The sequence below is a fragment of the Mizuhopecten yessoensis genome, unplaced genomic scaffold, assembly GCF_002113885.1.
Source record: "Mizuhopecten yessoensis strain PY_sf001 unplaced genomic scaffold, ASM211388v2 scaffold3235, whole genome shotgun sequence".
NCBI lineage: Eukaryota > Metazoa > Mollusca > Bivalvia > Pectinida > Pectinidae > Mizuhopecten > Mizuhopecten yessoensis.
The window spans coordinates 1,008,921-1,036,854 of record NW_018404943.1 but is presented as its reverse complement, the minus strand read 5'-3'; the positions used below and the strand labels follow the sequence as shown (position 1 = coordinate 1,036,854).

At 36.3% G+C, this 27,934-nt stretch overlaps 1 protein-coding gene and 1 long non-coding RNA gene across 5 annotated transcripts in view; both read left to right on the top strand.

Annotated features, from left to right (window-relative positions):
* The window catches only part of LOC110447249 (furin-like protease kpc-1), a 149,286-nt gene that overhangs the window by 113,781 nt on the left and 7,571 nt on the right, over positions 1-27,934 (top strand). Inside the window, exons 6-14 of one of the 3 annotated variants that reach the window (XM_021492819.1) lie at positions 3,530-3,618; positions 6,705-6,877; positions 9,221-9,433; positions 10,311-10,411; positions 10,714-10,817; positions 11,274-11,388; positions 12,492-12,796; positions 18,166-18,297; positions 27,533-27,667. In XM_021492819.1, coding sequence (XP_021348494.1) covers positions 3,530-3,618; positions 6,705-6,877; positions 9,221-9,433; positions 10,311-10,411; positions 10,714-10,817; positions 11,274-11,388; positions 12,492-12,796; positions 18,166-18,297; positions 27,533-27,667 — 1,367 coding nt within the window. Of the gene's footprint in view, positions 1-3,529; positions 3,619-6,704; positions 6,878-9,220; positions 9,434-10,310; positions 10,412-10,713; positions 10,818-11,273; positions 11,389-12,491; positions 12,797-18,165; positions 18,565-27,532; positions 27,668-27,934 lie in introns of all 3 variants that reach the window. The other 2 variants (XM_021492818.1, XM_021492820.1) reach the window with 2 other exon arrangements.
* Positions 21,835-25,196, top strand: LOC110447252. 2 transcript variants are annotated; one of them, XR_002462571.1, is made up of 3 exons: positions 21,835-22,401; positions 23,951-24,663; positions 24,933-25,196. It is a non-coding gene; the product is annotated as an uncharacterized LOC110447252 (long non-coding RNA). The 2 variants fall into 2 exon arrangements; XR_002462570.1 differs by lacking the exon at positions 21,835-22,401 and adding an exon at positions 23,017-23,339 and having other exon boundaries at positions 23,595-24,663.

The window sequence follows — 27,934 nt, the reverse complement described above, 5'->3', positions numbered from 1 at the left end:
CCTTCCCAAGCCTCCATGAGGTCGCTGGCCAAGATAACTAAGGCCAGGAGAAGTCATGATAACTAATGTAAAGGAAGATTGGAGGTGCCATGTTATTATCTGAACCAATATTGTCTGCTCAACAAAAGGGCTACAGCCAGAAGTAGGTTAGAAGTAGCATCACATTATTGTCTGTCCACTTACCCATCAGACAGTCTGCCTGGAAGGGTTTCTTTGTGTCAGGTTCAGTGTGAAGCAGTCTCCCTATCATGTAGAAAACAGCAGTATTGATGAACAAATAAATAACTCTTCAAATGTTGTGCTTCAGCTTTTATCACAGTTTGACGAACGACTGAAAAAGTGTTTTGGAAAAATGCTGATAGAACAATTCTTGGTTTCTATAGTAATGGGTTAGTTGTGGTGCTCACTCCCTGTCATAATATCTGATTGTGTTCATGCATCCTGGTCAGTGTTTTGAGAACGACTGTTGCTTGAATAGTTTTCAGGGCTATTTGGTTGACAACATTGTTCAATGTTCAGGGCTGTTCAGTTGACAGCATTGTTCAATGTTCAGAGCTGTTTGGTTGATAACAATGTTGAGTTTTCCGAGCTGTTTGGTAGGTAACAATGTTCAGTTTTCTAAGCTGTTTGGTAGGTAACAATGTTCAGTTTTCTAAGCTGTTCGGTTGGTAACAATGTTCAGTTTTCTAAGCTGTTTGGTTGGCAACAATGTTCAGTTTTCTAAGCTGTTTGGTAGGTAAAAATGTTCAGTTTTCTAAGCTGTTTGGTTGGTAACAATGTTCAGTTTTCAGGGCTGTTTGGTAGGTAACAATGTTCAGTTTTCAGGGCTGTTTGGTAGGTAACAATGTTCAGTTTTCAGGGCTGTTTGGTTGGTAACAATGTTCAGTTTTCTAAGCTGTTTGGTAGGTAACAATGTTCAGTTTTCAGGGCTGTTTGGTTGGTAACAATGTTCAGTTTTCTAAGCTGTTTGGTAGGTAACAATGTTCAGTTTTCTAAGCTGTTTGGTAGGTAACAATGTTCAGTTTTCTAAGCTGTTTGGTAGGTAACAATGTTCAGTTTTCTAAGCTGTTTGGTAGGTAACAATGTTCAGTTTTCTAAGCTGTTTGGTAGGTAACAATGTTCAGTTTTCTAAGCTGTTTGGTAGGTAACAATGTTCAGTTTTCTAAGCTGTTTGGTAGGTAACAATGTTCAGTTTTCTAAGCTGTTTGGTAGGTAACAATGTTCAGTTTTCTAAGCTTTTTGGTAGGTAACAATGTTCAGTTTTCTAAGCTTTTTGATAGGTAACAAAGTTCAGTTTTCTTAGCTGTTTGGTTGGTAACAATGTTCAGTTTTCTAAGCTGTTTAATTTACCACAATTGTTCAGGGCCAAATACCAATGTTCAAGCTGCACTCCAGTATTCAGTAGACTGTAGTGTTGTTCATAGTTTCTTGGTGAACACCCTTTTTAATAGACTAGGGTGATACTCATTGTTGTTTGATGAACACCTGATGTTCAATAGATAAGGGTAATGTTAACATGTACTTGAAATCGTTTTTGTGGTGTTTATGGTTGTTTTGGGGACAATCTTGGTCAATGGAAAAGCATAATGTTCATAGATGCTTAATGAATGAACAATGTTGGGAATGTTGTTGGCAGTTTGATTGACACCAGTGTTAAATTAAACAAGTGTAATATAGTTTTTATCTTAACAAAAATATCTACATATGATGTAATCTTCAGCTTTTGTTTTCATTTAAGAATTTTGTGTCACACCCAAAAATTCTTTTCACAGTTTTATGAAGTGGATATCAGTGACATTTTACACCCCTCAAAAGATGCTCTGTCATACAACAATTGACCTTCATGCCAAAAAATGCATAAATGCAGTTTCTTGCACAGCTTTTGACATTCTCATAGCAAGAGGCCTTAAAAGTCCTTGAAACAAATTGTATTGAGATCTGACTTCCTAATGACCTTTTCAAATATTATAATGATGACTTGTGTGTTATGTTAGCTGAAGTGGATGTTGCATTTTTCTCGTCAGACTTTGCAACGGTCAATGTCACTATCCCAAGTTCTACACTCACCCATGTATGTAGGCCGTTCATGAGATTCATTTAAGTCCGTAAATCTTAAATTTTAACTTTACATCTAACTTCCATACAACAAACCCATCACTAAAATGAAATCTATATGAAAGAAACATTTTAAAATCATCTTGAAAAATCATTACAAATTGTGCAATAATCATCGCGCACACAATTTACAATTTGAATTTAGATAACAAAAATGTCAAACATTTACATTACAGCATAGCCTAATCCACGGTTGCTATTTAGAATTCTCGGTTCCACGGTAAATTTTGAATAATTTTCAAGTTATAATCATTATTATAGCTCGGGCTTCACAGCCATGCAAGGCCAGCCTTCAAATCTAATGGAATTTCAGACTATTTTCTGCCATGCCAAGTAATTATTAGAGTTACTCACCCCACCGTTACCATTAACCAATTCACTTAGGGACTTCATAATGGAGATAAAAATAATTATAATTTCCAATTGTTATTCTTCTTAACTGTATTTCCAATAGTACTAATTACTAGATATTTTTAACATGCTCCTGTCAGGAATAAGAAATGCAGTACGGTTCAGACTGTCTTGTTCAGCCCTAACATAAACTAAGACCTGTTTGTGAAATATACCTGACGTCAGTTCTATAGTTGATGATTGTACCATTTGCATGGCACTGTACATCAGTTTGTTTGGTTTTTCGTAACTGGAATGCAATTATTTGATGTGTTAACTACAAGAGGGTGGTTGACTATGAGAAATATGATGAAGAACCAAAAGAAAACCTGCAGATTTAACCCAGAATAAAAGGGGGAGCCTGAATCAGTAAAATTTTACATAGATGATTGTTTTATAGATTGTCTGTCTAAAACGTATACAGGTCAGGTTCGAATCTTGAAACACTGACAGAATGTCCAACAATAGTTTGCATGAATTTGAATAAAAGGTAACGGTAAACAGTGAAAGGCTTGCCTGTCTGAAAGCTTATCAGGTTTTAATCTAAAATTCAGCAACAGCTGTTTAGAAATATTGATAACATGCATTTAAAAAGGAGTATACCATAGTGTTCCATGTGTTAATTTTCTTTCTTCGCTAAGATGCATTTAGCAAACAATTCAATCGAGAAATGGTTATCGGTTTCCTTTGTTAGCATTTGTTTGTTAATATTCGTATTAATTTTTTTGTTCTAATATTTTCTGTTTCACAAAGTCATTGCCATTGTTGCATTCCTATTTTGTTGCAGACGTACATTAGAGATATATTGTTAATTGTTTTATTGAAAAAGATTAATTGCAGGACAGAGTTTTTCAGAGTTGAATTTTGCAAAATATATCTGATGGCAAATGGTTAGATTTGTCCTTTTAAGGAAGAAAAGACAGTAAAACACGTAGTGATTTCCTTTGCAATCTCCTCAAACCCGACATAGAGTACATATATGCACATCATTGTTATAAGTTGTATTCTTCTCTCTATTTTCTAGGCACGGAACTCGATGCGCGGGAGAAGTGGCTGCTCACGCTAATAACAACATCTGTAGTGTTGGAGTGGCCTACGAAGCCAGTATTGGTGGTAAGAATTGTACATGTAATGTTGGAGTGGCATTTCACGCAATCTGTGTTTTCTTTTACTTCATCAAACTATATAGCAAATACTAGTTGTTTGCAGCCAAACAATTCATTGTTACTGGGTGGCATTCAATGCCAGTATTTTCCAAGAGTGGAATTTAGTGCCAGTATTGTCCAAGAGTGGCATTTACTGCCAGTATTGTCCGAGAGTGGAATTTAGTGCCAGTATTGTCCGAGAGTGAAATTTAGTGCCAGTAATGTCCAAGAGTGGAATTTAGTGCCAGTATTAACCAAGAGTGGAATTTAGTGCCAGTAATGTCCAAGAGTGGAATTTAGTGCCAGTATTAACCAAGAGTGGAATTTAGTGCCAGTATTAACCAAGAGTGGATTTTAGTGCCAGTATTGTCCATGAGCGGCACCACAGTATTGGTGGTAAGGATAGTTTACGTAATGAGTTGATTGGCATTCAATCCCTTTAGTATGGGAGTAGCATTGAAAGCAAGCATTATTGCTGTAATTGTGTATTGGTATTAGTCATCAATATTTGTGGTAAATGTGTAGAATTGTTTTAGTTTGCATCAGATCTAACCTCTCACCTATTGGTAATAAAAACTTCCAGTGGTGCCGTCTGTCTGTGGAACTTTCAGTGTAATTATTTTTGTAATACCCCAAATATAAACTTGCTAAAAAAATTGATATTTTAATTAAAATTTGCCTTCAATAGATAATCCCCTGAGAACAAGATCATTGATGTTCATTTCTTGTATACACTTTGGCTTAGTCAAAAATTAATTGCCCAGATAGACAGCATTTGTATTAGCACATTTATAACATCCTTGTCTTAATTAAATTACAAGTATGCATATTTTTATGGAGCAAATTACCTTTTCTATGTTGCACTAATGAAAAGATATTATATTCTCTGCACTTAAAGGTTTACTACAGTAAACATTGTGTGCAGTGTGTTATATTTAGAGTCGAGATAAAACTGTTATGGAACATTGGTTTACACTTGCGTATGCCATGGTAGAAAGGCATTAAGATGCGTCTGAAGATGAAGTTGCATAATACTTGATACTTTCATATTTTGTTTACCTGACAGGAGAGATAAATTTCACGAATGCTCCTATTTGTGTGTAAAAGAATATTATGTTTTAAATATGCATGGAAAATATGACAGCCTATTGCCATGTTAACACCGGGTGGTAATTGGCCCCGGAATGTGTGATAGGGGGTAATCCTTGGAGAAATCAGCAAACACATTGACTCCACAACAATTTTCCCTCTCTTCCACCAGAAAGGTGGGGAGAGGAGATAAGACAGTAAGACATTCAAATATAGCCTATGTTTAGATTTGAGATATAGCCCAAACATCAAAAGCTGGAGTTGGAGTTGTACACAACACTACAGCCGGGGTAGCCGGTTTTTGTGGTTTTACACCCAAAAAGCACCTGTCTTCGCAGAAGTAGTGCTGAGATTTATGAGGGAGGGTTTTGTACATGTTTTCCTTGTTTTTGTCTTGCCAACAAAGCACGAAGCGCCACTTGATATTTATATTGTTGCTAATTTTTAGATTAGAATAGGTCTGATTGGCATGAGAAGGACGGTTGGGTGTTGGGTGTGAGGCTAGTTGATGGAAGCGTTGGGTGATTAACTCAATGTTATATAGCTGTCCATATCTCTGCCTATCAACTCTGCTGTACCGTTCTAAGCAGTTACAAGTTTTAGTGTAAAAAATCATCACTGATAGATGCAGTTTATCTGTTGTATCGACCAGTGACCTAAATCAAAGTTTCTAAATCTGTATAGACACTGGCGGAGAGATTAACACACAAGTGGAGAAATAAAAATGATATTCATTTACATACAGAAAGTAATGGGGAAAGTACAACAGACGTGATTCATCCTCACGGTAATTCATTTGACTATGTGTAAGTAAGTCAGCAAATTGGGGATTGTTTGCACTTCTTCAGGATTATATAAAGAGTTCTGTCCCTCAATTTCAGGGGGAATGCCAGAATAATTGGATACCTGGTAACCCTCAAAAGGATTTCAAGCAGAGATTTCATTGAAAAAAAAAAAGGTGTCACAGGGCAAAAAAATCCTGTCATAGGGTGGAGATATCATTATCAAGTTTATAACAGGTTAATGATAAAAAATATTTCTGTGCTATGATTTTTTTTTAACATAAGTGTTGTGTACATGGCAAAGATCACAGGTTTAGCCTAATAAGTTGTGCCCTGTCGTTGATATAATCTCATTTGTCTAAAATAAACTCTATATTCTGTACTTTACACTAACTACAAAACAACCGTCCCATTGATAAATTGCGGGTTGATGGTCATTGAGACACTTGCAAGTAAGGTGTCTGGCGTAGGGCGAGTCCCACGGACCAGGTGATTCACCTGTAGACAGTGCTACCTGTCATAAGATGTGTAACCGAACAGGAACCGGCTGTAATTAGCCACGCCTTCGTGCCCTGGCCTTACAGCCAGGTGAAACGGGCCACTGGTACCTACCAAGGAAGACGTCACATGATACGTCTGAAGTGGGGGTCCTTGTCTTCTATTGATGTGGCTTGTCACATATTAATCAGCTACCTGTCCTGATACAGTTGGGTCTTTCACTGGGTATGTGTGTTATCTCCACGTACAAAAGCTTTGAACCTGTGTCCATGACAAGTCAACTATAGGGTATTTAGGGAGGTCTGGCTTACACAGCTATTGTCCTTTGATGAGGTGGATAATAGAATCAATCAGCCCTGTGTTACGGAGAATCCACAATCAGGGGGGGACTGCTTTTATTATGTCCAAAGTGAGACCTGAACATCAAAAACTGATTATATGGGTCTCGGACGGTGGCACAACAGTGATTAATTTATTTCTTCTCGTGTCCATTTTAAGCTGGTGGTATAATAGTGTGACATTTGAATGTAAGAATGGGATCCATAAAAAATAGATGCAAAATTACTTTATTTATTTATTTAAAATGATAAAATTGTGACTGAATCCGATGAGATTGTTAAATCAAAATAAAGACGGTGTAAGAAGTGACCATTTTTTGGTATTTTGTACGTTATTTCCGTTCTAGGTGTGCGGATGTTGGATGGTGATGTGACGGACTCAGTAGAAGCTCAATCCCTGAGTTTGAACCCTGATCACATCCACGTGTACAGCGCTAGCTGGGGCCCTGATGATGACGGGCGCACAGTTGATGGACCTGCCACCCTGGCTAGGAAAGCCTTCCACGACGGCATCAATTTGGTAACAAAACATTTCTGAAAATAAGCATTGTTTCCTGTCTCAACTTGATGATAACCATGCAAAACTTAGTTTGTGCCTAGGTAGCCTTCCAAAAATGAGTGTTCACCATGTTATTTCTATTTTAAAAATTACGTTTGTGATCACGAGACAGTAAAAACTGATTTATTTCAGTGGATCTGTTGCTCTCCATTCCATTTCTATAATGTTACCACGTTCTTACTTGCTACATTTCCACACTGTTGGTTTCTTTCATACAGGTCTTCTCCTCATTCACCTTGCACTCTGTAGCTATGTATAAGGAGAAAAGGCCTCACTTAAAGTGATTTGTATGTCTTTGAAATGTCGTACTTATGTAAATCGGTAATACGGTAAAGTTTGCTAGGATTTCAGCCCTGTCCATTGTGCAATAGCTAGGCGCCGGACAGACACTGTCAGATGTGTTGTGGACGGAATATTAACTGATCCCACTGAGGGTCTTTGTGACAGGGTTTTTGGTGCCAGTCTTAAGGCAAACCTTTCACCGGCAGCACAAGTGTAGGTCCAGTATTGGATAGTTTATAATCATTTTATACCCCTAAGTTTGATGGTTCTTAAAAAAATGCCTCAAAGTGATCCCCTTCCCATCGTTAATACCAGTTTTTTTTTTTTTTAGGGAAATATTCTATTGTCTGATATACTTTTAACCACAGACATGCAGTTGCATTTCACAGATGTTTTTCCACATATAATAGGATGATCTGCTCCTATAAATATGTATTGCTAACCAGACAAAGCATAACAGCATGAGAATAGAGTACATCACCATCAATCAGATGTACTTTATATATATAGGTCACAGACCATCAATAACATTGCGATAGTTTAAGCCGACCACGTATGTCGCCCACCCCGCAGCTTAACATTCAATTCCCCTTTTATTTGCCCAGATTGGCCAATAAATATTCCAAGTTTCTTCTTCTTAATATGTTTTGTCCTGTACAATATAAAACTAATGTCACTGGCAGTAATGTCACTTTCCTGGTGATTTTAAGTATTGTCCTTTCGTCTCATCGACCTGAAAAGGTGTTTATAGATATAGTTCTGTTTGGTCTTAGTAAAAAAAGACGGAAACAACAAACCAAGAAAAGTACAAATACTGCCGTCAGTTTAACCTGACACTTCTGTTGACTGAGGCAAGCCTGGAGCTGGAATTACCGGGAGACATTTGTGGCAGTTTAATACCAATGCTCGTAGCACATGAACAAAGCTGGGGAGCCGCTTAGATATTTAAATGGGATTGCAAATGTCTTGTAGTGGAAATGTACTGACCAGGGTTTTTGTTTTGACAGTAAAAGATTTAAAACAGCAGTTACTCCGAAGGCTTTGTTGCATGGTTACGTTTTATTACTAAGAATTTTGTTGCTTCTTTAGAATTTTCTGCAGCATTAAGTGGATTATTGCTGTGGAGGAAAACTATGTTGGTTTTAGGATAACATTGGATTGCAATCATTTTGTAATCAGGCTAGGAATTAGAGGAAATACCCTATAGGTATTCAAATATGCACTGCATTTCGGGTTGCTGAAATTGTCACAGTGTAGAAATCTAAATGGACCCAATTAAGTCTTACCAATTGCATATTTATTCTCATCATGGAAACATCAAGAAATATTTACTTATAGAAGTTTTCTGATTAATTATAAATGCAGTTTATGTATGAAAGCTCTATGCTTTTATCCCATTTCTCATGATTGGTAGAAAAGAAGAGCTGAATTTAAGTCTTGCTGCCCATTATCAGTAATGATTATCTTAGGAATTGTATGCACAGTTGATTACCGGGATATTATAGGGAATACCAGGGATTGGCGTGCCTTCCTGTAGTTCTGATCATATCACGATGTAAGGCAATAATTTCACAAAAACCACTCACGCTATTCAGGTTTTTACAATGAATGTGAATTGAAATAACATTTTGGCTAATACTCAATCACACTATTTTAAAATGTAGTATTGAGATTTGGGTAAAATTTATATTAGCTTAGATTAGCATTTCACAAGTGATATACCGATATTTCTATTAAAACAAAAAGTCGGGAACTTCAACACTGAAAGAAAAGATCGACATGATTAAACATAAAACTTTTTTAATGAATTTTGCATGAAAATGTGACTGTTTGTAATTGTATCTCTTAACTGAAAGCACTACAATGAGTTTATCTATGATACTTTCAACATATTATATCTAGTACAGTTTTCAGTGGAAAGCCGCTCGATTAAATTTCATACATGTTAATTTTGCATAATAAAATATGACGATTACTGACAGCGATGCATCCATTGAATATTTATATTTTCTGTTTGTATAGGGCCGCGGTGGACTGGGCTCCATCTTTGTGTGGGCGTCGGGTAATGGGGGGCGTGACTTCGACAGCTGTAACTGTGATGGTTATACCAACAGCATCCATACCATCTCCATCAGCAGTGCCACAGAAAACGGCAACATTCCATGGTATTCAGAGGCGTGTTCTTCCACACTCGCCACCACCTATAGCAGTGGTTCTAGTGGCGAAAAACAAATCGTAAGTTATGACAATAAGATACTAATAAATGCAATTTATTCTTTTGGAAGGTGTGTTGCATATTACAATCAGGCTACACTAACCTATATATTTTTGCTTCGTTTAATTTCGTTTAGTTTCTTCGCATTTCCATACAGGTTCATAAAAGTTGTTATGTTGAATGCATGTGTGTTACACACTATAGATACATGTCGGTCACAGTGACTTATTATTTCCCTCCACTAAACAATTAATGGATATTTGTTTCTGTAGTTATCAGTTCTTTGCTTTATCAAGCAGGTTTCTGAAATGTATAAGTGGCAGTGTGTTTTACGCCATGAACAGGTCAAGGTGACCAATGTAAGATTTAATAAACTCGAAAATGTCTGCCCCTAGTCCAAGGTAAATGAGTGTCACTGCTCCCATACAGATTACTGTCAATTTTTAAAGAAAATTATAAATAGTAATGGTGACCTTATATCCTTGACCTTGGAACTCTGAAATACAAATTCATTCAAAGTACCCTCTCTCTTACTTGACTTTTGGATGAAAGTTTGATCAAAATCCCCAGAAATGACGCTGCTGCCTTGGGATGAAACGGACATGGGAAACATGCAAAATGTATAAACATATATACGCCACTCCCTTTCCCCTTCCCAATAAAATGATGGGGGCATTAAAATGCATGGAGAAGTGTCTTAGTTTCATTTTCTCATTTCACATGTAATTTGGTATTTTTACTTTACTAAAAGATATTGTTACCTGAAGGGCTACATCTGAATGTCTCGAAAGATTTAAGATTAAATCAAGATTCACTGATAAATGATGTAATAATATAATCGTACAAATATAGTGATTTTAATCTTGATGTTTAAATTGTGTGATTGTTGATTTGCAGGTAACTACTGACCTAAGGAAGACCTGTACTGAGTCCCATACAGGCACCTCGGCTAGTGCCCCGCTAGCTGCTGGAATATGTGCCTTGGCTTTACAGGCGAAGTAAGTAATGCTGGACTTGATGGTGACATGGCTCCATATTGGAACTGGGATTTTTCAAACCTATTGCTGACAACTTTAAAAGAAAATAATATTAAACTTCAGACATAAGTCATACTTTCATGTAAGTGTCAGAATAAAGTCATCCTGCATTATTTTCGGGATTTTTTTTTCTGACAACATTAAGGAAAAGTTACAATCCAACATTTTCGAAATGATGAATTTTAGTGCAAGGAGGCCAATTCTAATGTAAGGGGGGTAACTCTAACAAATTTCCTCATGTTGCCATACATTGTATATTTCAGCCCTTCTTTAACTTGGAGAGATTTACAGCATATTGTTGTAATGACGGCCAAAAGGGGAAATCTGAGGGCAGATGATTGGACCTACAATGGAGTCAACAGAAGTGGTAGGTCATCTGGACCCAGTCCGCAGCAGTGGTTAAACATACTTCAAACAACATTACATGTGTGGTTGTTCTCGTTTGATTATTTCATTAGAGTATGAAAGTGATTCTTATATCCATTCACTTCAAGGTTTTTGTGATTTTCTGTGGTAAATGTGGTTTTCTTGACCTTATTTAAAGATATGGAATGATTATTTCGATATTACTTTATTACATATTATCAACAAACTCCAGTAATCATTGGAATTTAATTGCTTTAGCCAAATTTTGATGTAATTTATAATTTGGTGTTCATGAAGCACACTTTGCCAAAAGACCCAATTATAGTCTTTGTGTGACAATCCTTGTTCTAATTACCTTGATTGGCAGTATCTTGGTGTATAACATAAAATGAAATAAAGTATCAAGCCTGTCTACAGTACCATGTTATGAAACCCTTCCTGGCTTTATTTTCTGCAGTAAGTCATTCCTTTGGTTTTGGTTTGATGGATGCTGGTGCCATGGTGAGATTAGCCAAAAACTGGACCACAGTGCCGCCACAAAATATATGTGAAATCCGTTTACAGGAACGAAAGTAAGTGTATATCCTACCTGGGATAAACATCTAACATCTAACAGATGTAGATATAAATCAGGAAAGTGGGGTAACATATCGTACTGAAGTATTACACATCGTGGTGTATGGTCAGATCTGTATTACCTGGTAACAGTAACATAATCAGTTTGGTGCAACATATTACAGAGTTTGACTCAAAACGATCAACAGTCTGATTCTATTCAGACAAACAACTATCATGCCAAATGCATATTCACACATGCGTTTCTTGATAGTTGAGAAAATGTTGTACAGTAGCATTGGTCAGGTGAGTGATTGAATGGTAATTGAGAATGACATGAAGGAATAAAAAAGAAACTGTTCAGTTTTAATATTATATTTATAATAATTTGTCAAGAACAACAACATATTATGTTAATAACACACATTAAGAGATAGCTGACTGAGGACTGTGGAGAAGCTGGATTGAACAGGATGTTTTTTAATGGGATTTACATATAAGATCAATAACACAATGCCTGTTTCTGGAGAGAAGACAAAGTTTAGACAGGTCACTGGGTTGTTATACTTAGACTCATAAGAGGAAATGCTGGAATGACATACGAAAGCTTATGCAGAGAAAGATCCAGATTAGTCTTGGACTGATTTATACAGGTATCACTAATAGACTGAGGGTGGTTTAGACATAGATCCAGATTATTCTGGGGCTAGTTTAGAGAAAGATCACGGTTTGACTGGAGTTTATTCATTTCTATTCATTTTTACCATTCTGGAACTATATTTACAGTAGCAAAATGAGTCTCAAATTAATGGGACAAAAAGGCTATGAATAATTTGACAGGGGAAGTTACTCTAAGTCAGAAACATACCTTTTGGTTGCTTCATCTTCTATATAGAAGGGAGAATACTCCAAGTCAAAAGAAAGTCTTTTGAATGGAACTCTTCTTCAAATTAAACCCTGATGCAGTGTTACCCTCCGCCATTAGCTAAAACTTTGAGTGTTTAGATCACTTCATTAATGCTGATGCTCTTGTTGTTGATATTTTGATAACTGGTAATGCTTATCTTTAGAATGCTGCCGTATATGGTATTATAAAACTTCTAAACTTGATTTATTTCAGTCGTCCAGTTCCAGCTAACAGTAAAATTAGTGTGCCCCTTCACACAGATGGGTGTATTCGAACTGTAAATCAGGTAAAATACCTGGAGCACGTTCAGGCCAGGATCACCCTGTGTGCCATCAGGAGGGGGGAGATCTCAATATACCTCAGGTCTCCCATGGGCACACGCTCAACCCTGTTGGCACGACGACAGAGGGACGTGTCACGTGACGGGTTTAACAACTGGGCGTTCATGACCACCCACAACTGGGGCGAGTACGCCAAAGGCACCTGGACATTGGAGATCGAAAATGGCGGCAGTGCCAGTAAGTCACAAGATATATACAATGTCTGTTGTTTGAGTTCTCTGTCGGCTTTGCTTTCTCTAAGTTTCCAGTGTCTGATCTTTTAAACATTACCAATATGCAGCAATACATGTACCAAGCTTTCACAGTCTCCTATAGTTGACTGTCTCCCTTATTTCCTAGTGATTTGATTTTCGTTTGACTTTCATTTCCACTTCAGTTCTGATTTGCTTAAAAGTTTCCTTCACAATTTTACTGCTATCTTTGTACAATGCAAGCTTTTACTTGAAACTGCCTTAATGTGACACCTATCTAAAATATATCTAAACTTTAAAATCAAATCTCTAATCACAAAGTAAATGATTATCAATCACATTCCTCTTCGTTTCTGAAAAATAATATTAAAAACTGGATGACTTAGATTTATGAGTAATTCTGATCAGTTATATTAATGAATATCCACATTAAACCATTGTTTTCTTTCTGGTCCTTCAAAGACCCATTCACCCCTGAAATTTCATGATGGACTATTCCAGCCTTTGAATAAGAAGGGTTCAAATGTGTTGTCAGAGGTGAATGAGTTAATACAAGATTGAATAATGGAAAACTGTCATGAATCTCAGTTAAAGGTCAAGGTCTGTAAATCTATGTTATATAGATATATGGGTTCATGTCCTGCTCATTTGGGGAAAATCCATCATAAAATATCATAAGCTTTGGATAGCTTAAATTCTCTTCATATTTTGAAACAACCTTTTGTAAATCATTATAAAATATTCAGCAACGATTCAAGTTCATGTTCTTCTCAAGATAGAGCCATTTCCAAAATCACTTCATGTCCAGTGCTAGCTATAGTGTTCAAACACAGTTCATTTAGAAACAACCTTTCTCAAAATTACTGCATGTCCAGTGCTAGCTATAGTGTTCAAACACAGTTCATTTAGAAACAACCTTTCTCAAAATTAATGCATGTCCCTGACTGTAATAGATCAGGGTTCCAAGCCAGCTGACACTGTTAACAGACATGGTATTAAGTTCTCCTGTACTTGTTCCCAAATCATTAGCAGACTAGCATTTAATTTGTAGTAGAACCAATGTTATTGAATTGGAAATAAAATTGAAACCAAACCATGTTCATTTTGAAAAAAACTTTTTCCTAAAATCATTAATTGGTCAATGTTAGATAAGTTTTGAAGCCCCTGCACATTTCTAGACACCTTTGAAAAGTTACCCTGTGTGCAATGGTTCAAACATTTGAGTCAAAGTAGTGATGATGGAGACGAGAACACATCATCACTACCAACTAAGTAAAAAAAACAATTCCAAAAATAACTACTGAATATCCTTGAGACCCTGCTTTATACATGTAATTTGAAGCCTACATCCCTATATATTATAACAAGTCAGGTACGTCCACAAAACAAGGGTATCCTCTAAAAGTAGTTGCGAAATTGCTTGCTTATTGTCTTTTTTTGGCAATTTAAGTTTCATCCTTTTTGTTTTGTTTACGGTATATTTTCATGCTGTAGAATTTTCATTTTAAAGTCTTGCTTTTTATGTTTCACATTAAAAGATACATTTGGAAATGTAGCATGCCCACATGCATGTGTCTGACATTATTGTTTGATGTGAAAACTAACACAGTTTTATATTTGATTATTCAACTGTTTTCTGAATACTGTATTTTTACCTGGTGATTTAGAAGCATGTGTATGTGTTTGGCATGTTTGACCTTGGTTGACCTCTGTTCCAGTGGACAGCTTTCGTTGGCTTCTCTTCTTTAATATATGTTTTCAATCTTGTCAGTTAGTTTATGTATGCAAATTTTTTCGTTTATTTAAATTTCTGCAGAATTGATTTAACTTATTTACATGATAACAAAATTAAAAAATTAAAAAAGTTTTCCAACCTGTTTTATCAAAAGGGAACCTTCCTAGTGGTTTATGTTCACCCATTCATCCTTGATCAGTTTCACTCACTCATATAATTCATTGGTATCCTTCCTATAAGCATTGTGTTGAAAGCAGACATTAGGATTATGCTGATGCTTTGTCTGACCGTTCGCATCAGACGCTATTTGTAACTGTCCTATAAAACGGAGTTTGACCTAGAAATGAGAGTTTCTAGTTGGTGCGTTTCTCAGCGGACCTTCGGTCACTTAACTGATGACCATTGTGATTGGCCAGTTGTCCAAGGTAAGGTTTTCATACTTCATAACCTCCCTCGTACCATTCCATGTGCATGCTTTCAGAGCCTTCATACCATAAGCTTATACGTCAGGGCTTAACGTCATAAAATTGTAAATGTCTGGGCTATATTTACCATTGCACAACAATGTTGAATGAATCACCCCATACAATTTTATGCAAAAAAAAAGAAAAATTGTTTCATAAATTTGTAAATCAGGACTTCATACCATAAGCTTAAACACCAGTGCTCCACATCATATACATCTAGGCTTAACATCATTTCACTGGTATGTCAAAAGATTCATACAATGAAAGTATATACCCAAGTTTCATACCATTGAATTCTAATACATGGTGTCAGACTATTTCATTCTTATGACAAAGGTATCATATTGTTGAATTTTGAGCTCACCTGCCACAAAATATGACTGAGCATATTTTCCTTTTGAACACTTCTTCTTGAAAACTGAAAGAGCCAGGGTCCATGTACGGGTACCCTTGGATGGAATACTATAAGGTTTCCTCATAACAATGACCTTGACCTACAGGGTTCAGATATGTTAAAAACTTAGAGACACATTTCTAATGACCATAAGGTATACAGCCATGATAAGTAGGATATGAAGAGTAGCAGTAATTTGCTAATTTTCTAATATGGTGCTTAAGTCTAAGGTCAACTTTGAGCAAGACCCAGGTCAAAGGTTAACACAGGCTGTCGCGGATATACAAATTAAGAATCTTGTTCCTAAGTTCCATAAGGTCCAGGATCCTGATATTTAGCCAGTAGGTACCTGGCATGGGGTTCTCTTGAGTTTGCTCATATCAACGACCTTGACCTTTCAAGGTCACAGGGGTGACTATGATAAAACTTCAAGTAATGCTTTTTAAAGGACCATGAAGTCTAGACTGAATCTTTTTTTATTATTATACATAGTGTTTAGGTCAAAGGTCAACTTTGAGCACTGGCCATGATTGAAGGTTAACATCATTAAGCAATAATGGGCCCAAAAAGTTCCATGAGGCTCGGGTTTCTGATATTTTGCCTCGAGATACCTTGGACGGAGTGATAAAATTTCCACATGTCAAAAACCATCACTTACTTTAAAGTCATAGAGGTCAAATATGTCAAAATATTATTATTTGAAGAATCATAAGGTCTAGAGACATGATATTTAAGAAATATGTAGACCACTAGTGCAGACTTTTTTTCAGTCCTTGGATCATATCTTTGGAAAATTGTTAAGATCCCCACCACATAACCATTCACAGGCTATTATTACTGGGCATGATTGAAATAATGCAAGATGCTACCAAGATTAGTGCAAGGATCTGGCACTGCCCCTATAGTGACTTATTCTCAGGTCATTATTAGAAATGATGTGATCCTAACCCTACAACTATATTATACATGTTTATGGTTCTCAACCAGTACATATATTATTGCTAATAAGCATCCTTGGATCAAAGTGACAGAGTCTGATACAGGGAAATATTTACAATATTATATACTCTGAATGAAAATATACAGCTATGATTGCATAAACTTCCCCGGATATCAGTCCTCTGGGCCTCTTGTTCTTTATATGACATCACATTGTACTTAAAAGGTTGTGATGCTGTGAAGTTGTCCTAGTTGTGATATTACACTTGAAACAATGGACACCTGTAATCAATCATAGCACCTCTTGGTGTTACTAACACAACTTATGGGTGGGTGTTGTGCTACTGATAACAGGGTAGTTATGAGATAAATTCACTTTTCCACATTGAATGTAAATGTCTTTTTGAACATTGATTTTTATACCATCCTCCATTATCATCCACATGTAACATTTCAACAACAAAAGTGCTGTTAAAATGGGTTATTTCTACAGAGGAAGATTTTTATTTGATAATTCTTGGTTGGAAAAAAAAAATGATAAAAAGATCAATTTGAATATATTTTATTTTCACTTTTTATTTTATTCAGTTACTTAGCTTGTGAATTTGTATCTGGAAAAACAACATTGAATCGGACTTTTATGTTCTGAAATTACTAGATTTTAGTTTTAATGAAATATGTTGTTTTATTTTGATTTGCCTTCAAATGAGTCCCGACTCCTGCTTACCTCCCTTCCTTGGTGTCCTTGCATGCATTGCACATCGCTTCAGCACCAGAACAAATAACTTATATTAACAACTAACACTAATGAGCCGTAGCCTGATGTTTTCTTTCTCTTTTGAAATACAAAATGATGTATGTATACTTGAAGTAGAAAGATTTAATTTACCTGAGAAAAAAATATCATAAGATTGACTAAAATGATAATCTTACTGAATGAAAAATTAATAGCTAATAATGTGATTTAAATTGGTATCTTGACTTGGTATTTTACTGCAGATTTTTTTTCATAATAAAATGATGTTGGAATTTATCACATATGGTTAAGTTTGAGAATTCTGTACATTTTATTATTTACCTGTATTGAATTCAGAAAAATAATTTGGTATGTTTGAAAAGCTGAAATTTTAAGAAACAGTTAAAAGCTTATTGCATAGTCCTTCAATTGTTATTTGTGTTCTAAGAACAGTGAACCAGGCATGGATGTGAAAAGATTTCTGATTTGACCTTACCACCGCGGGTGACCTCGGACTGGTTCTGCCCAAGAACATAACCTGTTCGTAGAGGTCAAAGTGGTGCCAGGGTCAAAGGTTAATCTATCAAAATGTGCAAGGGTAACATTTCAGTGTAACAGAGCTACAGTATTAAATTATAGCTAGTTATCATCAACATGTCAATCTGTTAATGTAGCCCAGCCTTGTATATTTACAAGTACTGTATTTTCAGCACTGTAAAAAACATCTGCTTTTGTCCAGACAACAGCTTTGATTTTCCTTTCTAGAAGATCTGTACAAATAATTAAAATTATGAAACGTTTTTTAAGATGTTAGGATCCTCCCTTACGAGGAATACACATGCATCTATCCCTTATGCCTATAAAAAAACCTCCTGTTTTGAAATTTGTGAATTTTTTAGCTTTATACATTTTTGCTTGGTAAATGATGGATGTTTGACTATTGTTTACCCAATGTTATTGTGTTACTGTAAGGGAGTGCAGAAGATACGGTACAGCAGGATTTGTATGTAGGGCTGCCTTGGGCTACCTGTTGGTGACTTGACTACTAATACCTTGTGTTTTTGTCCATGTGTTTTGTTTGCAGTGAGGGCGGCTAAGTTAGATGATTGGGTCCTGGTCTTGTATGGCACAGAAACGGATCCACTGCGCACAACCATCACCACCTCAACTACCACAAAGATTACTCCCTTGAAAAATAATTCCCGACCCCGCAAAAGTAAACCCCTTCGCCCTTCCGTCACTTCTACCACCGAATCTTCCTTCACACCCTATGAGTATATGCCATCAAAGAAGAATCGCCAAAAACCAAAAGATCGAGACCATAACCGTTACCCCAATAAGTACCCTTGGCGTCCCCCTTCAATTTATCCCAAATATGATAATTTGAAGCCTCCTCACATGTGCATTTTTGAAACTTTGGCCAAACGGAACAACATGTCTGCTTTACAATATATGAGGATGGTCAGAGGCAACCTAACGGCAGGCAAGGAAACCACTCCTAGGCATGTCTGTCTGTCCGTCCATCTTGGGCATGTCTGTCTTTCCGTCCAGGCATGCCAATTTCTGTCCTTAGTCTGTGCCCCAGGCATGCCCTCTAGCCTCTCTGTGAGTGTTGGAAGCATCAGGCATGACCAGGTTTGTGACTGGTCTGAGTTGTCTGGCCTTGTCCTTACAGGCATGTGCCATCTTTTCTGTACTGGTAGCATTCTCTGTGATTGTCTTCTGTCTGTTGTATTCAGTTTCTTCTTTGTCATCTGAGTTTTAGGCTTGTTTTGCCTGGCACTTGTAGATTATTTCATTTCTTGGGGTCATCTCAAACACTGTTTATAAAGTGCACCTGAAGTTTTGTCAATGTGAGAATGCACATGTTGGGTCCATACCTGTCGGGAGGTGTCTGCTGACCTTATATTCCTGTACAAATTGCACAAGTTTATAATTATTATCACTAGGACTCACATTTTAATAAAAGTTTCTTGCCTTTTCCCTAAATGTAGTTGTGAGATGATCCCTGTGTTTCTACTGCATGGCTTCCATCATTGCATTGTTGCACATTGTTATATTTTATTCTTTTTTCCTACATTTATTTTGTGCATGTTGTGTGTTTTCCCCATTTTTTATCACATGACTAGAAGTTAAACTTTGCTACAATCATCAAAAACTTGTTTGAAGTGTCTGTACATGTTGAGACAACATCATTTCTTGGTCAGCTAATAGTCAAAATTACCTGGTTCAGTTTCTCCGTTAGAATCTACATTGTGAAGGAAAAGTCAATATTTTTAGATTTTATAAATAACATATCCATCTGTATGTATATCAGTTGCACATTGCCGGCAATGACCTTGATCCCCTTCCTGCCCTTGACCTCTGACCCTTCGCCATACTCCGCTATAACCTTTTTAGCTTCATCTTCTTTTTTTTTTTATTTATTTTTAAATATTTTATGTAAACTTATATTTTTTTTAACTGCTGATGTTTATTGCAGTTTTCTTTTTGTATCACTGAGTGACACAGTTTGATCTATATTTATCTATATCTACTATAGAATGGTTTAGCTTTGATGTATTCAAGAAATATGAAAAAATGTATATATCTCCTATACATGCCATAAGTATGCTTCTTATTAATGATATTATAAATGTTATGATGATATTCATTGGTATAGATATAACCGCTTATATATCCTGTAACTGTTTCTATATCTATAGTCATTTGCTCGTAGATGAATGAATCCATATAAAAGTACAAACAGTCATGCTTTGGTTCTTGATTGTAGTTGTTTCTTCATGATGATTTGTTGCATGAAATTTTGATTCAATATTTAATTACCATGGTTATAAACAGCTGACCATAGAAGCCATGATAATACATCATATTGCCATGGTAATATATCATATTGCCATGGTAATACATCATATCGCCATTGTGATACATCATATTGCTGATGGTAAAACATTGTATTGCCATGGAAGTACAACATATTGCCATGGTGATACATCATATTGCCATGGTGACACATCATATTGTCATCATATTGCCATGGTGACACATCATATTGCCATGGTGATACATCATATCACCATTGTGATACATCATATTGCCGATGGTAAAACATTGTACTGCCATGGGAGTACAACATATTGCCATGGTGATACAACATATTGCCATGGTGACACATCATATTGCCATGGTGATACATTATATTGCCATGGTGACACATCATATTGCCATGGTGATACATCATATTGCCATGGTGATACATCATATTGCCAAGGTAGTACATCATATTACCATAGTAGTACATCTTATCTCAGGTCAAACTTATCCATGAGTAATTGTAAACTTTATTTCCAGTTTCAAACATTGAGATAAATGATCCTAGCTGTTTTCCAAAAAAAAAATTTAACCATCTCACAACTTCTGCCTTAGTGTACAAAAAGGTATTTTTTTATTTCAATATTTACTTTTTTTATTGTTATATCTTCCTATGGAAATTCATTCATAAATTTCATGATTTTGAAGCAAAAAAATGTTTTAAGATAACAGTTACATTGGATTGCCATGAAGCTACATATGTTTTTATCATTTGACAAGCTTTGTCCAGGGTCAGGTCATATGATGAAACAATACAAACAAGAACTAAAATGTAGAATTGTACGTCATAGCATGTACCGTATATCCACATTATTTTCATTGAATGATTCCATTTCAAATAGGAATAAATAATTGATGTGCTAGATTTTTCAAATGGTGGACATTTCTGTAATAGTTGAGGAATGTGGAAACTCCAACCTACCTGTTTTTTGCTTGCAATACAATATATATAAGAACACCGGTGGTTCAAATTGGTACAAATACTGATATATACACCAGTACAAATACAAACAGGGATACAAAACTTCTTTCTTTCATTCTACTACACTTTGGTAAGTGACCTTCATTCAATGTCATTGGATGTTGCTAGTACAGTATGAAGAATTAATTCACATCTCTCAGCGCGGATAAGTATAAGGAAAGTACACTGGACGATTTGACATAAATCAGGAATAGGTATCGCAATTCATTTATTCCTAGACACATTGTTACTCAGACAAATTAATTGGACATCAACAATCCTCTCCTGGAAATGAGTTTGACATGAAATGGAGACAGATTGTTAGGGGACAGGCCTGTTATTGTGGAGGAGCAATGGCTACAAGACCAGTCATTATACCATACAATAGACACATTATCTCCTTTATTGAGGACTTAGCTTCTGATGCTGGTATTGAGTGATGTAGTGGTGGTCTGTGAGGCCAGTCTGTGTAAGGTCTGAAAGGCAGTCCATATAATATAGTATCAGGGTCCTGAGGCCAATCTATATAAGATACTGCTGGGGAGTGGAGGGGGAAATCTTGTGTTTGGAGGGGTTTAACATCTACCAAGTACTATTGTGTTAGGTTTGTGGGGTCAGTCTATATAATATTGTGTTAGGTTTGTGGGGCCAGTCTATGTCATATTGTGTTAGGTTTGTGTGGTCAGTCTATGTAATATTGTGTTAGGTTTGTGGGGCCAGTCTATTTTATATTGTGTTAGGTTTGTGGGGCCAGTCTGTGTCATATTGTGTTAGGTTTGTGGGGCCAGTCTGTGTCATATTGTGTTAGGTTTGTGGGGCCAGTCTATGTAATATTGTGTTAAGTTTGTGGGGTCAGTCTGTGTAATATTGTGTTAAGTTTGTGGGGCCAGTCTATGTAATATTGTGTTAGATTTGTGGGGCCAGTCTATGTAATATTGTGTTAAGTTTGTGGGGTCAGTCTGTGTAATATTGTGTTAGATTTGTGGGGCCAGTCTGTGTCATATTGTGTTGGATTTGTGGGGCCAGTCTGTGTCATATTGTGTTAGGTTTGTGGGGCCAGTCTGTGTCATATTGTGTTAGGTTTGTGGGGCCAGTCTGTGTCATATTGTGTTAGGTTTGTGGGGCCAGTCTGTGTCATATTGTGTTAGGTTTGTGGGGCCAGTCTGTGTCATATTGTGTTAGGTTTGTGGGGCCAGTCTGTGTAATATTGTGTTAGGTTTGTGGGGCCAGTCTGTGTAATATTGTGTTAGGTTTGTGGGGCCAGTCTGTGTAATATTGTGTTAGGTTTGTGGGGCCAGTCTGTGTCATATTGTGTTAGGTTTGTGGGGCCAGTCTGTGTAATATTGTGTTAGGTTTGTGGGGCCAGTCTATGTAATATTGTGTTAAGTTTGTGGGGTCAGTCTGTGTAATATTGTGTTAGGTTTGTGGGGCCAGTCTGTGTCATATTGTGTTAGGTTTGTGGGGCCAGTCTATGTAATATTGTGTTAAGTTTGTAGGGCCATAAGGTTTGTGGGGCCAGTCTGTGTAATGTTGTGGTAAGTTTGTGGGGCCATAAGGTTTGTCGTGCCAGTCTGTGAAATGTTGTGTTAGGTTTGTGGGGCCAGTCTATGTAATATTGTGTTAGGTTTGTGGGGTCGGTCTATGTTATATTGTGTTAGGTTTGTGGGGCCAGTCTATGTAATATTGTGTTAGATTTGTGGGGCCAGTCTATTTTATATTGTGTTAGGTTTGTGGGGCCAGTCTGTGTCATATTGTGTTAGATTTGTGGGGCTAGTCTGTGTAATATTGTGTTAGATTTGTCGGGCCAGTCTGTGTCATATTGTGTTAGATTTGTCGGGCCAGTCTGTGTCATATTGTGTTAGGTTTGTGGGGCCAGTCTGGGTCATATTGTGTTAGGTTTGTTGGGTTAGTCTATGTAATATTGTGTTAGATTGTGTAATATTGTGTTAGGGTTGTGGAGCCTGTCTGTGTCATATTGTCTTAGGTTTGTGGGGCCATTCTCTGTAATATTGTGTTAGGTTTGTGTGGTCAGTCTATGTAATATTGAGTTAGATTTGTGGGGCCAGTCTGGGTCATATTGTGTTAGGTTTGTGTGGTCAGTCTATGTAATATTGAGTTAGATTTGTGGGGCCAGTATGTGTCATATTGTGTTAGGTTTGTGGGGCCAGTCTATGTAATATTGTGTTAGGTTTGTGGAGCCAGTATATGTAATATTGTGTTAGGTTTGTGGGGCCAGTCTATTTTATATTGTGTAAGGTTTGTGGGGTCAGTCTATGGTATATTGTGTTAGGTTTGTGGGGCCTGTCTGTGTCATATTGTGTTAGGTTTGTGGGGCCAGGCTATATAATATTGTGTTAGGTTTGTGGGGCGAGTCTATGTAATATTGTGTTAGATTTGTAGGGTTAGTCTATGTAATATTGTGTTAGGTTTGGGGGGCCAGTCTGTATGTAATATTGTGTTAGTAATATTGTGTTAGGTTTGTGGGGGCCATTCTCTGTAATATTGTGTTAGGGTTGTGGGGCCAGTCTATGTAATATTTTGTTAGATTTGTTGGGGTAGGCTATGTAATATTGTGTTAGGTTTGTGGTGCCAGTCTAGTTTATATTGTGTAAGGGTTGTGGGGTCAGTCTATGTTATATTGTGTTAGGTTTGTGGGGCCAGTCTATGTAATATTGTGTTAGGTTTGTGGGGCCAGTCTGTATGTAATATTGTGTTAGGTTTGTGGGGCCATTCTCTGTAATATTGTGTTAGGTTTGTGGGGCCAGTCTATGTAATATTTTGTTAGATTTGTTGGGTTAGTCTATGGAATATTGTGTTAGGGTTGTTGGGTTAGTGGGGCCAGTCTGTAATATTGTGTTAGATTTGTTTGGTCAGTCTATGTAATATTGTGTTAGGTTTGTGGGGCCAGTCTATGTAATATTGTGTTAGGTTTGTGTGGTCAGTCTATGTAATATTGTGTTAGGTTTGTTGGGTTAGTGGGGCCAGTCTGTAATATTGTGTTAGATTTGTGGGGCCAGTCTATGTAATATTGTGTAAGATTTGTGGGGCCAGTCTGTGTCATATTGTGTTAGATTTGTGGGGCCAGTCTACGTAATATTGTGTTAGATTTGTTGGGTTAGCCTATGTAATATTGTGTTAGGTTTGTTGGGTTAGTCTATGTAATATTGTGGTAGATTTGTTTGGTCAGTCTATGCAATATTGTGTTAGGTTTGTGCGGCCAGTCTATGTAATATTGTGTTAGATTTTTTGGGTTAGTCTATGTAATAATGTGTTAGATTTGTTGGGTTAGTCTATGTAATATTGTGTTAGATTTGTTGGGCCAGTCTATGTAATATTGTGTTAGATTTGTTGGGTTAGTCTATGTCATATTGTGTTAGATTTGTTGGGTTAGTCTATGTGATATTGTGTTAGATTTGTTGGGTTAGTTTATGTAATATTGTGTTAGATTTGTTGGGTTAGTCTATGTCATATTGTGTTAGGTTTGTGGAGCCAGTCTATGTAATATTGTGTTAGATTTGTTGGGTTAGTCTATGTAATATTGTGTTAGATTTGTTGGGTAAGTCTATGTAATATTGTATTAGATTTGTTGTGTTAGTCTATGTGATATTGTATTAGGTTTTTGGAGCCAGTCTATGTAATATTGTGTTAGGTTTGTGGGGCCAGTCTATGTCATATTGTGTTAGGTTTGTGGGCCAGTCTGTGTAATATTTTGTTAGGTTTGTGGGGCCAGTCTGTGTCATATTGTGTTAGGTTTGGGGGCCAGTCTGTGTAATATTGTGTTTGGTTTGTGGGGCCAGTCTTTGTAATATTTTGTTAGGGTTTTGGGGCCAGTCTGTGTCATATTGTGTTAGATTTGTGGGGCCAGTCTATGTAATATTGTGTTAGATTTGTTGGGTTAGTCTATGTAATATTGTATTTGGTTTGTGGGGCCAGTCTGTAATATTGTGTTAGGTTTGTGGGGCCAGTCTATGTAATATTGTGGGAGATTTGTGGGGGCAGTCTATTTTTTATTGTGTTAGGTTTGTGGGGCCAGTCTGTGTCATATTGTGTTAGGTTTGTGGGACCAGTCTATGTAATATTGTGTTAGATTTGTGGGGCCAGTCTATGTAATATTGTGTTAGATTTGTTGGGTTAGTCTGTGTCATATTGTGTTAGGTTTGTGGGGCCAGTCTATGTCATATTGTGTTAGGTTTGTGGGACCAGTCTATGTAATATTGTGTTAGATTTGTAGGGTTAGTCTATGTAATATTGTGTTAGATTTGTAGGGTTAGTCTATGTGATATTGTGTTAGGTTTGTGGGGCCAGTCTGTGTCATATTGTGTTAGGTTTGTGGGGCCAGTCTATGTAATATTGTGTTAGATTTGTTGGGTTAGTCTATGTCATATTGTGTTAGATTTGTTGGGTTAGTCTATGTAATATTGTGTTAGGTTTGTGGGGCCAGTCTATGTCATATTGTGTTAGGTTTGTGGGCCAGTCTTTGTAATATTTTGTTAGGTTTGTGGGCCAGTCTTTGTAATATTTTGTTAGATTTGTTGGGCAATTCAGTGTAATATTGTGATAGATTTGTTGGGCAATTTAGTGTAATATTGTGTTAGATTTGTAGGGCAATTCAGTGTAATATTGTGATAGATTTGTAGGACAATTCAGTGTAATATTGTGATAGATTTGTAGGACAATTCAGTGTAATATTGTGATAGATTTGTTGGGCAATTCAGTGTAATATTGTGATAGATTTGTTGGACAATTCAGTGTAATATTGTGTTAGATTTATAGGGCAATTCAGTGTTATATTGTGTTAGATTTGTAGGGCAATTCAGTGTAATATTGTGTAAGATTTGTAGGGCAATTCAGGGTAATATTGTGTTAGATTTGTAGGGCAATTCAGTGTAATATTGTGATAGATTTGGAGGACAATTCAGTGTAATATTGTGATAGATTTGTAGGACAATTCAGTGTAATATTGTGTTAGATTTGTAGGGCAATTCAGTGTAAGATTGTGATAGATTTGTAGGACAATTCAGTGTAATATTGTGTTAGATTTGTAGGGCAATTCAGTGTAATATTTTGATAGATTTGTAGGACAATTCAGTGTAATATTGTGTTAGATTTATAGGGCAATTCAGTGTTATATTGTGTTAGATTTGTAGGGTAATATTGTGTAAGATTTGTAGGGCAATTCAGGGTAATATTGTGTAAGATTTGTAGGGCAATTCAGTGTAATATTGTGTTAGGTTTGTTGGGCAATTCAGTGTAATATTGTGTTAGATTTGTAGGGCAATTCAGTGTAATATTGTGATAGATTTGTTGGACAATTCAGTGTAATATTGTGTTAGATTTATAGGGCAATTCAGTGTTATATTGTGTTAGATTTGTAGGGTAATATTGCGTAAGATTTGTAGGGCAATTCAGGGTAATATTGTGTTAGATTTGCTGTGCTTTTCTATGCTGTATTGTGTTAGATTTGTAGGGCAATTCAGTGTAATATTGTGATAGATTTGTAGGACAATTCAGTGTAATATTGTGATGGATTTGTAGGGCAATTCAGTGTAATATTGTGTTAGGTTTGTTGGGCAATTCAGTGTAATATTGTGTTAGATTTGCTGTGCTTGTCTATGTAATATTGTGTTAGATTTGTAGGGCAATTCAGTGTAATATTGTGTTAGATTTGCTGTGCTTTTCTATGCTGTATTGTGTTAGATTTGTAGGGCAATTCAGTGTAATATTGTGTTAGGTTTGTAGGGCAATTCAGTGTTATATTGTGTTAGGTTTGTTGGGCAATTCAGTGTTATATTGTGTTAGATTTGCTGTGCTTTTCTATGCTATATTGTGTTAGATTTGTAGGGCAATTCAGTGTAATATTGTGTTAGATTTGTAGGACAATTCAGTGTAATATTGTGTTAGATTTGTAGGGCAATTCAGTGTAATATTGTGTTAGATTTGTAGGACAATTCAGTGTAATATTGTGTTAGATTTGTAGGGCAATTCAGTGTAATATTGTGTTAGATTTGTAGGACAATTCAGTGTAATATTGTGTTAGATTTGTAGGGCAATTCAGTGTAATATTGTGTTAGATTTGTAGGACAATTCAGTGTAATATTGTGTTAGATTTGCCAGGCCAATCTCGTACCTTGGTTATAATGCACCAAGGATGTTTGTTGAGCATTTGCTTTCATTAAAACAGAAAGCGTGTTATTATTTTACCTTACTAAACACAATTTCATTCACAAGTACAAGTTATACTAGTAAATATGATTTCCATACATTTAAACAATGCTACTGCTGCACTTTTTCTGTTGTAACCTATTATGGTATAATTACACTGCACTAGACCTGGAGACAATATCAGAACACATCTGAAGTTAAAGAAAAAAATATAAAAACACATTTGAAGTTCAGGAGAATTAGATGTAAGCTTGAAAATCACTTCACCTGCCGACAATAGCTTTTTTTCCTCCTCTTTCAGAGTTTCCTCATAAGTGTATAAAGTTCTTGTTTTTCATTCATTTGTAAATTTAAAAAAAAAAGATCTATTTATAACTCCCATAGTTAGGTTCAATTTTAAAAGCGTATTTTAATTTTTCAACTTCCCAATATTTCATTGCATCTTTTTACCTTCCAGCCGAATTAAAACAATGGACACTGGTTGTCATGGGCACTGGTACTCATCCTCAAAGCCGCAACATAACTTCCCAACCAGTGAAGAAAAAGGAGCCCTTAAAATGTGCTGGCATCACTTCTCACGGCATATGTATAGGTTAGTACACTTACCATGAATAAGATGTGACAATGCTTCTCGTGATGTATAGTCGAGTCATGTGGTTACAATATTTTTATCCTCCCAACAATATTAACACATTACCTGAGATGCAAATGATTGTAAAGATATGACCTGTATCAAAGACTATGATGATGTAATCCTACTGACCTTAATGTGAAGTAGGCCCGACACTGTCAAACACTATCCGGAGACAACTTCGTTTTGTCAAATGTACCACATTATTGATACAAAGGTTACCCTGTT